This window comes from Nipponia nippon, unplaced genomic scaffold (genome assembly GCF_047370975.1).
Source record: "Nipponia nippon isolate SJK-2023a ecotype South Korea unplaced genomic scaffold, ASM4737097v1 scaffold_15, whole genome shotgun sequence".
Lineage (NCBI taxonomy): Eukaryota > Metazoa > Chordata > Aves > Pelecaniformes > Threskiornithidae > Nipponia > Nipponia nippon.
In genome coordinates, this window is record NW_028262331.1 from 4631536 (window position 1) to 4649747 (window position 18212).

The 18212-nt window shown below is 46.3% G+C and overlaps 1 protein-coding gene across 4 annotated transcripts in view; it reads left to right on the forward strand.

The window, feature by feature from the left end:
* COL26A1 (collagen type XXVI alpha 1 chain) overlaps positions 1-18212 on the forward strand; it is a 179984-nt gene that overhangs the window by 144760 nt on the left and 17012 nt on the right. For all 4 annotated transcript variants that reach the window (XM_087751447.1, XM_087751450.1, XM_087751449.1 and 1 more), the window contains 4 exons: positions 4792-4945; positions 8227-8271; positions 11472-11588; positions 12784-12936. In XM_087751447.1, the coding sequence (XP_087607573.1) occupies positions 4792-4945; positions 8227-8271; positions 11472-11588; positions 12784-12936 (469 nt within the window). The remainder of the gene's footprint in view (positions 1-4791; positions 4946-8226; positions 8272-11471; positions 11589-12783; positions 12937-18212) is intronic.

Consider the following 18212-nt stretch of genomic DNA (forward strand, 5'->3'; position numbering starts at 1 on the left):
TCATATTGCTACAAGAGAGATACCATTTTCCATCAGATTTTGTAAAACTCCCTGTTTAGCTTTGTATCTTGATGAATTATTAAAAAACTCTTATATTTTGCCAAATAATTTGCTATAAAGAAAGATATGTCCAACAAGTTATGCAATTACCATTATTAATCAGCTCACGTCTTTACAAGATCAAGGGAATCTTATTTTACACTGGAATTTTCAGTTGATGAGCTGGATTCATGCAGTTTCTTTCCCTCCTCTTTAGAGAGGGATGGAGGGGAGTTAATTCCGCCAATGCTTCAAGAGACCAAATATCCCGTGTTTATTAATTAATAGTATCCATCTGGATTATGTCAAATGATTCCCTCTGCATTTCCATGGATTTTTATCCAAAGAAAAAGCATTCTGAGCCCTGTTGTATCAATTTTGAAATCTTTGGAAACCCGGCTGTTCTTTCCTTGTTTCTAGCACCTACTAGTTACAGGACATCAGGAATGCGAGTGGAGGACAGATGATGGGAGGAGGCTGTGTTTGTGAAATCTTCTTTTGATGTGTGGGAACAACCAAAATAGGGTTCTTGAAAGCCACTACAAGCCAAAAAAAGTCCTCTGACACTGAACATCTCAAGAAGATGAAAACCTTCCTCCCGTTTCCATTGTCCCTGGCCTGAGCTTTTGATCTGACGCAAGAAATGTGGTATGTGTCTGAAGTTTAGAAAGTTTATGCTGGCAAATAGAAAAGGGGGAGGTGGGTTGAGTAAGCTGGGACTGAGCTTCAGGCACATAACACTTATGTCCCTGCTGAGGGCCCTACGCGTGAGCGGGCCCCACAGTGAAGAGCCAGGCTTTGAGCCATGGGAGAAGAGCAAGCGCCAGATGCTGTACAGAGGTGAGCCCGGCGGCTCCGCGGGACTCGAAGGGCCCAGGGGTGAGTTTTGCAGGCAATAACCGCTGGCGCTGGCCTGCGATCTCCTTGGCCAGTGCAGTGCATCATCCCTCCTGTGTTCCCTTCGCGTTCACACGCCGTCTCCTACATCAGGCCCGTCTCCCGCTGCAGTGTTGGCAGGAGACGTGGCCCCATTTCAGTTCTTTCCAGCTTTCTGACCCAGTTCAGCTGCATCTGAGAGGTGGGGTCTGGAAACCAGAGACAAGCCCTCATGCCGGTGGGACCTCTGTTGCCAGAGGCTTCAGTTCAGTGTGTCCGCTTAGGCTCAGATTTGACTTTTTCCTTTCGTATGTGCAAAAAGACAAAAGCCTGAGCGTTTTGCTGAGTTGAGGCCATCCTTCACCTTGTGCAACGCAGCGCAAACTGGGGAGGAAAGGCCTTCATGTCTTCTGCAGGGATCTGCCCTCCTGACACCACAGGCAGCAACCACAAGCGCTGCCCTTCAGCTAGTTCTCTGTACCTGCTCTGGTTGGTTGGTGACCAACATTACCCATGGCATCAAGACATATTTCATTTATATGGTGGCGTTAGGATGTTTTCTGCCTGCGTTCTTCATGGAGACATAACTTTTGCATTGGAAATGGTAATAGCAACAGGGGTGGGCACTGCTTGCATTGAGGATTTCCAATCAAAACCACACGTTCTTCTTCACTTGGTGTTATCCTTCTCTTTACCTCAACCTTATTGACTAGAAAATACCAAGGCTTAATACTGAGACTTTTAACACATTGCACATTTTGCTAATTTTCTTTCTGGCTGTGAGCCTCTGTGGTATCAATTTCCAGCAGTTTACTCAGAAGGCTAGAAACTTTCTTTTTTTGTTTAATGAAAGTGGGAATTCTCCTCGAGTCCCTTGACTACAGCAATGGCAGCCTTAAGAAAAACAGAACGTGACAGAAAATAGATGAATGGCTCCAGTGCTATTGCAGTAATGTGTAAGGACCCCGTTTGTGCTGCGCTGTGCTAGCTTATGAGAGGACGCTCCTTGTTGAAAGAACTGTGTATAGTTTGAGATTTTGAATGTGACTAAATCCCTCGTGCTTTTCCTTCTTTAGTTTGGCTCTGTGGCTCTCACGAATGTGAGAGCTCTCTTCTTTCTACTTTATTTCTTTTGGGCACTTCTTCAGTCCTAATCATAAAAACCAGAATTTCTCAGCAATTTCAAGTCTGGAGACTTCCTGACCTCTATCATTTTGTGCCCAGGGAAAATAAACTTGTTACTATGGTTTGAGTCTTAATGACTGCTAAGTATATATAGTCAATTTATAAAAAAACATACTGGATTATTCTGTGCATGCCTTTAAATCTTTTACAGCATTTATCAGCAGAGCGCTCATTTAAAACATGTTGTTTTAATGAAAAGGATACCGTTGCCACTGTTTTGTGTTGATTATGTGGTAACACATTTTTATTATCACCCATAAAAATGATTTGGAGCTGTTCCACTCCAGATGCAACCTTCGGCAGAGCTGCGCGAGTGCCGCTCGCACCGCCCGGGAGGGCCCCGGACCCCTGCAGTTTGCTGCTCTCTGACCACTGCTGCTATTGATTTAATATCACCTCTTCCCACAGCACTGCTGGGCTGCGGCAAAATGCTGTCCAAGACAGCCCTCGTCGGTCCCTTCCTCGCAGCACGAGCATCCTAACCCTGCCCTGACTGCGGCCCCTCTAATTTGCCACCTCCAGGATTAGTTTTGCCTCTGTTGCTGAGTACACTTTGGCAACATCTAGGTGTTTTGCTGGGGAGGTAGGAAGATAATATAATAGTATAAAGTGATTCAGAAAAGGTCTTCAATGCACACTTGAGTCCCATGCCAATGGGAATTAAGCACGATTATGGTAAGGCACATGCTTAAGTGTGTGTTGAACTGATAAAGTCCAACAAATAAATCATTGGCTAGAAGCACAGAAGCACAAGAGACAGACTGAACCGATTCCTTCCTTGCCTGGCGTCAGAGAAGCCTGTTGAACAAAAGCATTGTGACCTGATTCCTTTTTGCTTTCTTATTACTCAGAAAGCAAGACTCTGGATCCATGAATAAAGATCCTTGCAATAAAGGAAGAATTTTGCTTGTTTGCCACAGCTGAGGTTCAGTTCCCTCGCACTTAACCTAGCTCCCAGTTCAATTAGTTTCTGATTCGCCCCTGTCAGGCCAGTGCATTCTGCAGGAAGTTCATCATTTCTGGCGCTGCGGCAATACTGGCTCTCACCGTGCCTTGTAATAAATAAGTGATAAACCTTTTAATAATTGCAAGTTAAAAACAAACAAGCGGAGCCAAGTCACTCTCGTTTATAATTGCAGTGTGACTTGATTATGTAAAGACAACGCTGCATGTAAAAGCTGAAACTTCTAGGGATTTAATGGAAAGTTTGAGCCGTAGTCTCTTTTATTTCCCTTATCCCTAAATCAGTATTTGCTTAGGTGGTTTCCAAACTGGAAGAGAGAGCGCTGTAACAAACCGCAGCGTTGCACTCCTCGAACAATTTTCCCGTGTAGCTTTGTGTTTAGAAAGCAGACTTTGCGGGAGATGCTGGATGCTTGGATCAAAACTCTTGTTCTGGAAGCCTCGGCCCTGCTCCTGCCTGATGGGCATCCTGTGTCCCTCCTGGGCAGGCGGCTTTGCCAGGGATCGATCCAGCTGCCAGGTGAGCGGCGGCGTTGCTGCTGTGTCCCAGGTATGGCTAATGCAGGGGCTGCCGACCCTCTGGCTGCCCCACTGGGAACGTGGGTGCTGCCCTCGGCCTCTGTTTAGCTTCTCTCTAGCAATTGGGGTGAAATCCATTTGCAGCAGAGTACGTGGGCTTGGCACTCCAGGTCAGTGCTCCCAATGGGTTTGTAATTGGAGGGGTACTTAGGCTTTTTCAAAAGAAATCTGTAGACTACTTTGTTATACCACCCTTGCTTAGTGGCTGGGAAGGCAGGGGGATGAAGCATTTAGATTAAAATAGAAAAAAAAAAAATTAATCCTACTTTTGTGAAAACTTTAATTTAAAATATTGATTATAAAGTGCAATGAGTGTTCCCCTGGGCTTCACTTTAATGGAGTTTGTGAGTGGGCAGAGTCCAGCTGGGTCCCCCATCCCTCTGCTTCTTGTGGGCGTTTAGGTTTTTTGCAGCCGTGTTAAAGACTAACTTCCAGTTTCATGCGGGCCACCGGTGGCCGCGGGAGCACAGCTTGATAAACAGCTGTCTAAATCATACAGGGAAAATGGGATCATTTTGCCAAGGAGCTTATCTTGTAAATGGCCCAAATAGCTCAGGGACGCACACTGGGATGTGGATTTATTTGAAGGTAGTGTGTTTACAAGGTATAGAAACAGTTGTGAGTTTTAATAATATCCTATTACTTCTAAGTAGAGCTCTTTGAGGAAATTGCCTACCTTTTTTTATTCTCTCCAAAATTAAAGCGCTTCAGCTCTCTAAAAGCTCCATATTCTCCATCATCTTTAATTTGGTCAGTATTTGTACTTTGGCTTGCAACCAGGACTTTTCCTGAGGTGCCTCAGTTTGCTGCCCTGGGCATCCTACAGCCCTTCACCTTGTACCAGCGCTCAGTATCGTCTGACCTGACAATCCCATGCGAGGCTGAGTTTCTCTGCAAGTGGTGAAGCCCTCTCCAAGGAGGGCATGTGCAGGATCCTCTTGCAACTTAACACAGCAGCTTCCTGCACTAGTTACTTGACGCTCTCCAGAAAACCAATAGAGCTTTAACACCAAAACCCTGAGGTCTGCGATGCAGAGTTATCCACAGCTCCTGCTGGCAAGGAGAGGAGTTCCAAGACCTCTCAGGATCGAGGCCATGTATGAAATCATCCCGCTGACCTTGTTTGCCTTCCCTGTGTCCCCTGTCTAGATCCTTCTGCTCGAGGCTGCAGAGCGAAGCCCGCCGTTGGAAAACAACCTGCCAATCACTGGGACGACGGCGACGTGGTATGACGATTTGCTACCAGATGCCTTTCCCCTGCTAAATCCTGGGACTGTCCTGAGGAAAACAGTGGGATCTGTTGGTAAGCATAACCTGCTCTTCACCAAATTGCCCACCCTGCATACGTGATTTCTGTAGGATATCTAAAAAGGAGGCCATATCAGACTGTTGTAGTACTGGAAGCTGCAGGGGAGAGGGGTTGGAGGGAAATGCTGGCAGCTCCTTCCCTCTGCTCTGTAAAGGAGAAGAGGGTTAAGATTTTCAGATGGACAATTCCTCGCTTTTTTTGTGGGCATGTTTGCTGCTGTGTGTTTGATCCGGCAGGGAGCTGTCGATGGGAGCGGCCGCACTCGGGCTGCGTGGTGCTGCCTGTTGAGCGCGGGGCAGGCAGCCTTGCTGGCATGAGTGGCTCTATGTCTGCACTTTGCTTTGCACCCTCAGCAGGAACATCATAAGTTTGGCTTTTGCAAATGCTCGCTGCAAGATGGGATTGCGCTCAGCAGGAAAACCACCCTGTGCAGAGGTATTTTGAGAGCTTTCAGCCTCTGTTTTAGGGTCAGAATCAGCATTATTTAGCTCTAGAGCCAGGATTCCTTCAAACCAGGGGCTGTTCAGTCTAAGGGTTTAATGTCGTCTCGTGCCTCTTCCTCTCTGCTGAGCTGTGAACGCAGAGGTGGTCGCACACCAACACCCACGCGGACTCACGGACAAGGGAGGAATTCAATCCTCTCCAATTCCACCTCGAACCATCCTTTGAGATGCAAAGAGCTGGATGTAATTTCCTCAGGGCTCTGTCTCACTGCCCATGCAGGAGTGAGGATCACCCCTTCACAAAGAGGGGGACTTTCAGCTTTTCTCTCTGTGTCTCTGCCCCTCCTCGAGTTAAGCCAGTGCAGGGCAGGCATGTTCCTGGAAGAAAGCAACTAAGCTCAGAAGCGAGCATATTAAGCTCCATTTTACCAGCCTTAACGGCCTGTCGCTAGCCTCGATTTCTGTTGGCACGAGCATCTGCTGAGAGCTGAATTCTGGTCTCTGGAAAGTTAGATTTCTGTTAACCTCAGTAGGGCCACTATGCCTGCCTGTGTGTTTCAGTGTACATGGTTAAAGTCCAAAGACTGTGGATTTTGAGGCCTGGATAGGTTGAAACATTCCTGAGGAAACTCCAGAGAGCCATTGGGATCACAGGGGGACAATTCATACTCACCTACTGAGCGCCGAATGCCTGGGAGTGGTGTGGGGAGGTAGAGGACTGGGGTAGGGGTAATTCTTGATTTTATTAGGACAAAAAACTTTCCCATGAATAGCAACATCAGTTGCACTCTGCATTATATTTTTTAAATTTACCATAAACACAATGGGCTGTTTTATGATCCCTCTTGTGGCATGAAAAAAAAATACACTTATAAGAAAACCTCCCTCTGAGCCCACTTGGCTAGACAGATCCCCACGCATTGAATTTCCTTGACCTTGGCATTCTCATTTCAAGATCCCCGCTCTCTGCTTCCAAAGCCCTGTCCGTCAGTTGCTTTGCTTGCTCCCAGAGCAGTTCTTTAGTTCTCTATCCTCTGTAGGGCCTACTTTGCTTTTTTCTTCTTTTTTTCTTCTGTTTTTTTTTTTTTTTTTTTTTTTTTTTGTCAGAGTAGTTTATTATGGCAGCCCTTCACGACTGCAGCAGACTTGGAGCAACCAACATAGACCAGATGTTGTCCATGTTTATAATTTGACAGGATGCCACAACATGGAGGGAGGTTCGCTAACAATATGTTCTGCAAAGTATTTTCAGAACCACAGTGATGGCTGCCAGGAACTGAATTAAAGCAGTTTCCCCAAGTGTCCATTATATGCTCATTCTGCCTTCTCCATGTCATTTATTTTTGCTGTTGCAGTATCTCTGCACCTGCACTTCATTGTACTAAAGTCAGTCCAGCAGAAGTACTGACGACTCTGTACCTTCCACTCAAAGTCCTTTCCTCTCGGCTGTGTACACATGATAATCTCCTCTTGCTCAGCAAGGAGCAGCAAATGCCACTCACCCAGGCAGTGATGCAAACCAGAACAGATCTCCTGTAGCACTTGCATCAGGCTGACTCCATGGTTCAGTTTCAGCACCCTCCGCCCCTGCAGTAAATCCAGGAGGTAGCTAGTGATCACCTCCAAAAAAGAGGTGATGGGTGATGTTGTCTGAGCTTTACACAAGTCTGTCTTGTCAGCCAGGCTTGCAGGCTGTGCGCACTGCCGGCTGCATGCATTACAGCCCTGCCTGCCTGCTACCAGGTGTAGTCCTTGCTCACTGTTACCCATTATTTTTCTAGCCTTGATTTATTTAACCTAGTGTAGAATAACAACTCTAGCGTAATAACTGGGAATCAGGCGTGCACTGGACCGTTTCAGGTCAGGACAGTGTCTTTCAGGAATTAGAAGTAATCAGTTAAGTTGCTTATTGACATGTGATTGCCTGCTCAAGCCCCTACCCGACCTCTGTGGGCTTCAAATGCTTGATTTGCTAAGGAGCTGTGGGGATATTTCATGCATCTGGGTCCACATTTGGCTTCCTTCCCTGCCCACACCAGTTTCTATCTACAATTCAAAGCCAGCCAAAAAAACGCACTGTGGATTTTGGTGAAATGTAGGGAATTCCATGCAGTTGGGTTACGATGGTGGGGGACTGCCCATTTTGCATGATTTCAATACTGTACTGTGACTTGTTGCTCAAAGCTGGCCCCAGGTTCACTTACAGAGATTGCAGACCTCGGGAGGTCTTTCAACAAGTGTGATATTAGAGTATAGGTGGAAGTCAAACCTGAGTGTGTGGTTTGGGGGTGTGGAAAGCTAAGCCTCTGTCCCTCCCATCCCCTTCCCCAGAGTTTTTTTGTGAAATATTGCCTACTTTGCCCTGCTTCTAGTTTTTCAGCCAAAGCAAATCCAAATCCTAGCTTGCATGCCACCAAGTTTCTCACCCAGAGGGACTAAGGGCAGAATGCTGGTGCCTAACACAAAGATGGTTGATATGGACTAGATGCTTTGAATGGTGGGAGTGTTTCTGGATGACCTTATAGCTCTGGGCTGGCTGACACCTCTCCAGGCTGAAGTCCAGGAAAACTTGCTACTGTTTATTAGGGTAGTTATTTCTTCTGTGAGTGACAGGGCTGAGAATAGACAATCATTTAAAAGCAATCAGAGCTGTTGAGACAGCTGCACCGCTGGCCTTTCTGATCAGCTTGTTAATCAACAGGATACATTTTACTGAGTATTAAGAAAATATATATACTCTGGCTGAGCCAGTTGGCAGCAAGAGACCTAATATTTCATATCTTTTTCTTTTTTTTTCTTCTTTTTCTTTTTTACCCTGACCCTCTTAACTAGAGCCTAAAGGACACAGAGGTGCAGAGGAGCAGCTAATACCACAGGGTAAGTCAATGGTTTCTGCTATTTCCTCTTTCAAAGCACAAAATGTTGTTATGCCCAGTCCTGTCCATGATATGTCCCAAAAAGCAGAAGGGTCCCGTGTCCAGGAGTCCTCAGTGATTCAGAGCCTCACAGATACAGAGATGCTGAGTTTCTTCTTTGGGTTTTATCTGATCGTGGTCTGCTCTGGTTAGAGAGGCAAAATGCCAGCTTTATTGTCTTTGAGATATTCAGTTCCCTCAGCACACAAAGGATGGAAAGCGCTGCCTGATGGAGAGGCAGTTCACTGGAGGACACGTGGCTCGAGCGAGCAGGACATGTGCTGACTGATGGGAGAAAACACCGTTATTATCTTATTGGTATTGCTTGCCAGGGGCACCGAGAGCTGCTGGTGATGTTCTGGGCCTTGTTTTGCTAAGCTCCATACAAACAGAGAACGCCCTGCTCCTGTACAGAGAAAACCTTGGGGAAGGAAAGGGAACAGATGGTGTGTTGCAGGTTAATGACAGGGCCAGGAAGAAAATCCAGGTCTCTGCATGTCTGATTTGGTCTCCAGCAGTAGAATACTCACCCTACTCACCCTCTGCCCCCCCCCCCTTTTTTTTTTAATTATTTTTCCCCATGGCTTTTTCTTTCTTATTTTTAGAAGATAAATACTTGCCATGGCCTTCAGCTCTCTGAAAGCAATGCCACTGCAGCAGAGCTGATGTATGCCAGCTGAAGATTTGGCCTATTCTTTTCCCTCCCCTTTTTTCCCTGAATCCTTCCCTCTTTCTTCTCCCTTTTGCACTTGTCTCTTTTATGCTGGTAACACCATTTGTCACCAGTATGAGCATTTGCCTGACACATTACTCGTTGCTGTTTCTCCTAGTCTTCCCTTTAGCGCTTCCCACCTTCAGGGAAGTAAGTGCCGGTTTCTTTAAAGCTCTGCTGCAGCAGCGTGATTGAGGATGCTAGCAGCAAATGATTGCTCTTGGTCTGCAGAAGCTCACAGGATTGAGTTACAAAGGGTGAGCTGAAGGATTGAGGCTGATTTATACAAGTGAGGAAACGTTTTGACCCACACTCAGCAGCACAGTGTGTTGTGCTTGCAAGAGAGTGTTTCTGCTGTTCCCCCCTCTATGCTGGAAAGAATTTGCTGCAATAAAGTTTCATGTGTGTTGGGGGTTTTTGGTAGGGGGGAGAAGCTGTGTGTAATGCTGTGAACAAATGCTCTTGCTCTCTTAAATGGGCTCCTGATCACCTGCCTGAGCTGGCCAAGTACAGCATCCACTGTCAGGTGAGATCCATTAAAGAAGCCCCTCTGTTCACAGAGAAGTCTGCAGTTTGTGTCCTGTGGGTAAGCAAATTGATCCAAATTAAAACCTTACCTTAATTCCTTGTTCAATACTCAAATTAAATCAGATCTTTATTGATGACTGAATAAAACTAAAGTACAGGCACACACTCTTACACGAAGTCTTTGAAAAATTTTATTTCTTCAGTCTGCCCAGTTTCACCATGGATTAGAGATGGATAGGTTTCATTTTTGTAAGAAAAAATAATTTGGACATCTCTCCAGAATGGCAAAAAAAAGAAGAGAGGAGGGGGAATCTTTCAAGGGGGTCTAATATTGGGGGATTATTGCTTTGATCTGAGAAATGCAGAGAGTTTGGATGAATGTCTGGGGGGACAAGGTTTTGTGCCCCAGGGGGGCTGTCCCACACCTAGAGTGGGAACCGGATCCAAATGTGGGAGCTGCACATCCCGTGAGCCTTGTTTTTTATTAGGTAGCCCTGTTCCCTTTGGTACCAGCTGTGAAGGTGTTCGTTGGCCACCTTGTGTCCTTTTTTCCTTCTCTCCCTCTATTCTCATCCGTTCTTCTTCACCCCCTACCTGCAGCAGGTTCCCCTGGCACTGCTCTTGGAGGGTCCAGTGCCTCTTCCGATATCAGGGAAGAAGGACGCTGCTTAAGAGCTTATCAAAACTTAACTTGCACTCTGCTGGGTTATGGTCATACGTAATATACAGACTAAAACTTGAAATCTGAGTGCACTGAACTTTGGACTCAGACAGATCCTCCTCTGGCTTTGTAGCTTGCATCTGCCACTGCATTCAAATACTCAAAGCCCTTTGGTAGCCCAGAAACCCCTGACTCTCTTGGCTCTGACAGTGAATGCCTTTATTGTAACCATTAACCACTTAATGTGAGTAGGCAGACTAACTCACCCACCGCTCTAAGGTATTAAAGGCTTCACTGATGTTTGCACAGTATTTAAGTGTATCTTTCCAAAGCAGCTACTACTTTTGCGAGCCAAAGACGCACAGTGTGTTTCTGAAAAACACCATAAAACTGCCAAGTGGTGTTGTTATTTTGATAGTCTAAAGAAAACAAGATTTTATTTAGTGTCATCAGAAATAGTCACGTTCAGATTACAAACGCTGCCTGCCCCTTTCATAGGCTTATGGGGGTCTGAGTGGACTTGCCAAGAAGCATCCCGCCAGGCTGTAATTATTGTGTTACTGGTATTTCCAGATGGGTTTCCTCAGCACCATATTCACTGATATAAACTACTAACATCTAGTTACTTCAAAAGTGTGGGTGCATTAATTTCCGTTTGGGATGAAAAATGCTTGTGCACAGCATGGTACACTACTTAGACGAATGAAAACAGGGGAACATCTTTGATGCAGGATTTCTGGGTGGTATGTATAGGTCAGCCAGAGCAAGTGGGAAGACAAGGTTTGATTTGCTTTTGCAAATATATTTTGTGTATTTTGATACATTGGGACTACCATGGAGCTGACGCGTGTGTCGGGACGAAGCTCGCAGAGGAGCGCTTGAGGGACCAGCCAGGCCCTGCCCAGAGCCATTCAGACCTTGGGAAGGGGACAGTGTGGGCTCAGTTTAGCTTTGACCAGCACATCCCAGCCGGAGGTGCACATCTGCTGACTTTTTGGGGTGGGCCTTGTGCGTGAGGATATGCTTGTTTCTTTAAAGACTGGTGGAAGAAGAGGAGAAGCAAGGTCCAGTCTCGCTCTTCTGCCCTACCTACCAGCCAGCTCTTGCCACCAGTACCACCCTGGCTGTGCTGTCTGTGCAGAGCTGCATTTCTCCCCCTTGCATCTTTGATTCCCTCTCCTCTGGTTTCTAGTTTGCTAAAGACCTTCTGACCTCGGCAGTGTCGTAGCCTCCAACTAATTTCCTTTCTGAATGTTTTCAGGGCTGCCAGGACAGGTTGGTCCTCCAGGCCCAGTCGGACCAACTGGTCTTCCAGGACCACCAGGGCCAAAAGGAGAGAAGGGACAACCTGGTGAGAGGGGCCCAGCAGGGCCACCAGGTAAGTCCTGGAGGAGGGCGGTGCTACCAGGATGGGAGATATTTCACTTTATACAAATTATCTGTGACAACAGATCATAAAAGGCTGCACACACAAGATGTGTTGAGCGTCTTCAGTTGGTATTGAAGCCATTCCAGTGAGTCCCCTGCGCACTGAAATCAGCCAGCAGCTCTCAGAGCGGGCAACCACCTGCATGAGCAATGACAGTCCCTGGGATTTCCCGTGGAGCTGGAGAGCGCTTGTCCCAGAAAGCTGCAGAGCAGGATCATGTTTCCCCATCCTGCTCAGGAGCTGTAAAAAACAGCCTCTAATCTGTCAGCCTTTGGAGAAGAGTGTTCCCTGTTTAACCCTCCCACTGTGTGCCTGTTTTAACTCCCTTTTTTCTCTACCATTTGTGTCAAGCTGTCAGACACCAGGATGTCAAACGAATGATGATTTTGTACGTTAAGGGAAAAGGTTATGAGGCCATTCTTTCAGAGTACACTCCATTCCGGAGCTAGGAGACTTTCTTCATCCCCAAAATGTTCCTAAATCTTCTGATGAAGGTGATACTACACAATACGTGCCAGACATCAGGCTCTGTGCTTTCTATGTGTCTAAAAGGCTGTGCCTTGTAAATCTAAGCTCAGGAAAGATTTGAAACTTGGAGCGTGCCTTAAACGCGAGAGCGGCCCTGAACACTTTTTGGCATTTTCTGGCAACCTGTCAATGGCTCGAGTCTGGCCAAGGATGTGTCTGCCGTTTGGTTTCTCAGTTTGCAACGAGAGCCTTCCAGCCCCACAGGAAGCGGAATCGATCTGCTGCTGGACTGCCCGCGTTTCCGTTGTTCTTTCGGTGCTTTCCTGGCAGTAAGGTGACACACAGGTGTACGTGGAGGGGAAGAGAAAGAGCAGCGCTCCATTTCATGCCTTGCTGCCTTTAGTTTCTTGCTCAGCCTCAGGGAGCGGGGAGATTTTACTCTTTCAGGAATTAAGCTTCACAGCTCCTTTGAGCCAAGTAAGGCTATCTGCTTTGCAGAGGAAGATGCTAAAGGCAAATAATGGAAAATTGGGAAGCTGTTCCTATTCCCGCCCCCCTAATTCACACAATTATAGTTCAGGACAGAAATCCTTTGCCTTCTTACTGCCTTTTTACATCATAGCATCATTAGCACATCTTCAAATGCACTAACACGTCCTCTCCTGCCTCTGCACAGGGCTGTTGGGACCTCAAGGACCAAGAGGACTTCCAGGAGAAACCGGCATCCCAGGTCCCCCAGGTCCTCCAGGGCCACCAGCCACCCCAAGCCTCCCTCTTACCTTCCAGCAAGGAGTTCTCTACTCACTCCAGCCCACAGTGGAAAAAGAAAGTAAGTTTTCTCCTTGGTTCCCATTTTTTTCTGGTACATCAGCAGAGCAGGCAGGCACGGAGCAGCTCAGCTCTTCCACCCCCCTTCCAGGCTCCACCAGGGCCCTGCCTTCCCTGGGAGCAGCTGTAGACAATCTGCCTCCATTGTGTGGGGCTCTTGGAAGTTCCTGTTCAAGGTGAAACACCTAAGACTTAAAAGCTAGAGGGGTTCACCTCTCCAAAATGAGGAACTAAGTTACTGCTCTTCTAAAACCATCAGTGAGAATAGGGTTTGGGGGGATTTATGGTTGTTCCCTGTGCCTGGTTTTCTGGGTTCATCACAGCTTTGAGGAGGCAACTTGGTGTCCTTTAAGCTTCCATCATGAGTAGCTGCTGTGAAGAGGGTCTCTAGTGAAATGACAGAGCTCAGGTAGCATCACATGAGAGAAATATAGCAGTCTGGCCGATTAGGTGCTGGTGCAACGAAACTGCGCTGTTGAGAGACCTCTTGGTGCCGCTGTTGCGGTGTTACAGTGCTCAGGGTTGCTCAGAAATGAGTAAGTACCAAAGGTTTGCAACTCTGAATTTATGTAACATAACAAGGACATCTGTTAAATGCGTCTCATTTCCTGCCCCCGCAGATGCGTCTTCCACCTGTGTTTCTGGTGCATCAACATTATCCCACATCCACCCAAAACACAGAATTACGGACTCAGAAGCCCAGACCGAGACCATGGTGTATCCCTTCCCTATAACTGGAGGGTCAGGGTTTCTCCGAGCCTATTTTGACTTAAAAATATATTTGTGCTGTGCACGGCAAGAAAAGGCTTTCTAGGAAAGGCACATCATGCACTTTTATCTGAGTGCTCTCAGATTTGGGCTTGATTCTTCTGGTCCAGTCTTGTGTAGCTGGCATCTAATAGTGATAAAGCAGAGCTCAGTTGTATCTCCACTTGGTTTGTAAACTCCTGGAGCCCTGGCTCTGTCGGGTCTCCCATCTCCACTCCCCCAGACTTCAGCTGTGCCTCTTCCCCAGCTCTTCTGCTCATGTCCAGCTTCAGAGCTCACTTGAATTAGTTACAGCCAAGGATTAGTAAGTCTCCCTGTGTCTGACAGTTTTCTAGAGCTCTCCTTTCCCTTCCACCCACTCCACTCTCCAGACTTCTTTTCCTGAAAGTGAACAGATGTATTTTTAATTTGGGAAGAATTTTAACAGCTTGATTTCATATTCAGTTACTTAAGCGTATGGGCAGGATGAAATTAATTGCGGTTCAATACTAAGATTTTCACAAAATGTAGATTGAGCTGCTGCGTTCACGAGCCTTATAACAAGAAAGTTTTGCATTACAGTCACCTCACTGCCTTACAGGATCACACCAAATGGGGCCATTCTGCACTCAGCCTTTTATTCCAAAGGATCCTTAAGGGTGGTTTAGGTACTGCTGCTGCCCTGTCTCTCCAACCATCCTTTGAATTAAACTCTTTCTTGCAAAGTGTGAACTCTATATTGTCCCAAAATGGGAAGCGGATAAATGAGTAGATAAATATCTGTATTAACTCTGCCAACACTGGGCAGCAACAGGCTCCCGCATGGACTTGAGGACCGTGACTAAATGGTGACTGTTACATCCCTGGGGCAGCCCTGTACTTCTCCTCCATACCTTTATGACAATTTTTCTCGTTTTAAAAATTTTTCTTAATACAAGTCTCACTGCAAGTATAAGAAGTTATCTATGTGTTCATGGTAAAGTTACGGCAATATCAAGAACATTTTCTTATAAAACTTAGCATTTTGCTTATGCGTTGGCTGATTTTGCCTACCACAGGTTGGTGGAAAGCTGATCCTCTACAACCAATAAAACTTAGCCTTCTAAATTCTGGGTAGATAAAAAAAAATATTTATTTTGAATGGAGCACATCTGAAAACTATAAACAGAAGATTCCAGCTGCTGACAGCAGAGGGAAGCATATTCCTGGTAATGGGCATGTGCACCCACAGAGATGTGAGAAAGCTGTAACAGATTAGTAGTAGTAGTACATTGTTTGGTTCCGCCTGAACATGGTTAATGCATGTGCCTTTATTAATCGCAACAAGTTCCTGTTGGCAATGTTTATCAGCAGGCAGAAGCCAAAAACGGGGAGACAAATATTTTCTCACAGTTTCATTGTGCTGTGGCAAAGAAATTGGTCCCAGTTGTCTCCCTCCAGATCAGGTAGCAGAAAGAAATTAAGACAGGATTACTTCATTTCCATCCTGTCTCAACAAATCAAGCCTATAATGGGGGAATTTATCCCTTAGAAACATTAGACGGAGGCCAGAAACTAAACTGCCATACCCCACTGCTGAGGCTGCTGCTACAAGGATCGCTTGCTTTCTCTGCCACTTAAAAATGAGTGGATCAGGTATGTGATCTGGAGTCATCTCAGTCCCCTTTCTCATGCTAAAGCTAAGACAATTTTTAGGGAAAAAAGAAGGCAACTTTCACCCTGTTGAGGGCTGTGTTTTCTTACATCTCAAAGATTTCAGTTTGCAAAGGACACGTGAGAGAACATTAACCTATTTTGCAGGGAGAGCGAGGGGAAACCGAGGCACAGCAGGCTTGCCTGTGCGTCCAGAGTGTCACTGGTGAGAAAGAGCATAGAACAGAGATTTGCAAAGTGGCATCCCAGTGCCTGCTGCCACGTGTAGCCCTTCCTGAGGAAGGGAGAACAGAGCAGAGGAAGCGAAGGGGAAGGAGAGGAGGAAGGGAACGACATTTGATGTAGAAAACCATACTCCTATCTGCCCAGGTCAGCCTGGTTGCACTCCTCCTCTTGGCTTGACTAGAAGTGGGAAAGCTCCTGGAGCAAACTGTGCATCAAGGTCTTCTCAAATGAGACAAACAGTAGTCTGCCTTCTGCTTTGGTATATCCAGAAGCACTGAAACAAAATCCAACCCTTGAGCCCAGCAAAGCCTGGGTCAGTGCAGGAGATGGCTGAGAAGGGAAGATTCCTGCTACCATTTGTGGCTGGAGCTATTCTGTGGCTGCTATAACAACCTTCAGCTGCAGTGAGCCCCAGAATGTCCCCCTGTTTATAAGGAGAAGGGAGTTTATAAGGAGCTATGAGTTCTTCCTGCTGTTTTATGGGAATATGGAGGGAGTCCCTTAAAAAATGTGAGGGTTGTGTTTTAACACACTTCAGTCCCATCTCATTCACAGTATGTTTCATTCAGAGCTCATCCTGGAAGGAAACCTTGATCTGAGTGAGCTTCGCCTGGCCAGGCAGCTGAGGAAGGAGCCGCTCTGGATTTCCTGCATACCCGTACTCTGTACTCCTGTGGCACAGAGGCCAAATCAGAAGCTACTGAGCTCAAGGGCTGTTGAGCAGAGCTCTCTTCTGTGTCACAATTAGGGAATCACCTTTCATAAATAACTTTGAGTCAAATGTCAGGATGGGTGGATTTGCGGGAGTAACTCTGTCATCGTAATAACGTACCATTTAGCTGGAATGTTTTGTAACCCAAATCTTTATCCCTGGCTTACCTCCAGCAGTAATTAAATCCTGGTTGTTTGCAGCCCATCCTCTCCCCTTCCCAGTGGACAGGCAGTTGATTTTGTTGACCACTTGTTCTTTAAAAACAAAAGGCTCTGCAATTGTTAATGCCTTCACTGCTGTTCGATGCTCATTTCCCAATTTCGTCTTGCTCCCAAGCTGTGATGGATTTTGACATGGTCAAATAAAACTCAAATTAATTGGATTACACACTTCACTTGTGTACCTTTCCTTCTGAACATGAAAACAGTCTCAGTTGTTTTGTTTCAGGGCTGTGAGGAAGGGAAGATGGATGGGGTTAGAAACAATAGTCAAAGAAATACCTGTTTGCATTCAGGCTTTAGGCACGAAATTTGGTTCTCGGAGGGATCTGGGTTAGATCTTGTGCTGTTCTGCTGCCAGGAAGGCATTGCAGAGATATACTGTCATCCTTGGCAGTTAAAGAGATTTCACAGTTTTCCCTAGGAACTGCTTTCAAACAACTAGCTTGGAAGTCTTCTCTATCATTGCCAACGCTCCAGAAGTTGAAAAGGCTTCATGATGTGTCTGCTAACATTTCTGGAGATTTCACCTTACGTCCTTTGGGCTGGACTCTGCAGAGTAAACAAAGACCCTTCTGATCTTCCTGGTGTCACTTGATATTTGCATCAATATAGTAGTGAGACATTTGCAGTCTTTTACACCTGCAAAGGGTTCCCCTGAATTCTGCTGCGATGAGTTAAAGGGATGGGTGAAAGGAAACACGAGTAAGTTTGAGGTCATGGGCAGGAGGAGATGGACATTATTCCTGCATGGTGGCCTCTAGCTGTGGAAGATGTGGACTTTTCAGAGGGTTCACTAGCCCAGTGACCAGGAGCCAACATCTTCATCCAGGTTAAATGCAGCAGGAAATACGCAGTTGGTCCTATCGCACCGGTCAGGACAGTGGATTGCAAATCTTAGCAGCATCAGGACATGGGGGTTCCCTTCCTTGCTTTGTGACCTTGGTGTCTTGGTCAGTCATGGAATTTTTTCCCCTAGGTTTCCACAACTGTCAAATAGCATTGTGGGTTGCTCAGATGAAAGATTCTGCCATACAGGTACCCCTCTAGACAACTAGTATGCTACAGTACAGGTCCATAGGGAATAGAGTTGTTGAATATGGTTTTGGAATTGCAAAAAAATATAAGGGTTGCTTTTTTATGTGTAGTTCTGTTTTTTTCTGTTCAGTCACCAGCTAAAGTGGTAAGCCTATTGGTTCAAGTATGAGGGAAGATAGGGGCAGCTACAGGCTGATGATTTTTATTCCTAACAGCAGAGGTCTGAGAAAGATGTGCAAAAGCACAGATTTCCTCCAATTCCTGCTGATGCCTTTCCCCTCCCTGCTCTATTCCCATTTCCATCTGTTTCCCAGAACTCAGTGGCCCTGCCCAAGCTGGCCGGTTGAACACCTAAAATAATTCTAAATGGAAACTGAGTTCCCTGAGTACGTGGAGGGGGCAGAGCATGTGCTCTCCCTGGGCTTCCCTGCACCCTCAGACCTCAGGGTATCTCCCACCACCACCTGGACAGCAGGGTGAGCTTGCTGGGTTGGTGGGGATATGCTGGGCTGCCAGATTGGCTCGGCAGTTCACAAATGCCAGACAGGAGGGAGCTCCAGATCCGTGTTTGATTTCTCAGGTAGCCAGAAGCCAGATGTGTCCTGGAGATGGCAAATTTTGGGTCAGTTATTGCTGTACAGTGTAGAGTTACTTTTAATCTGCTTTGGCATTCAAAGGTAGGAT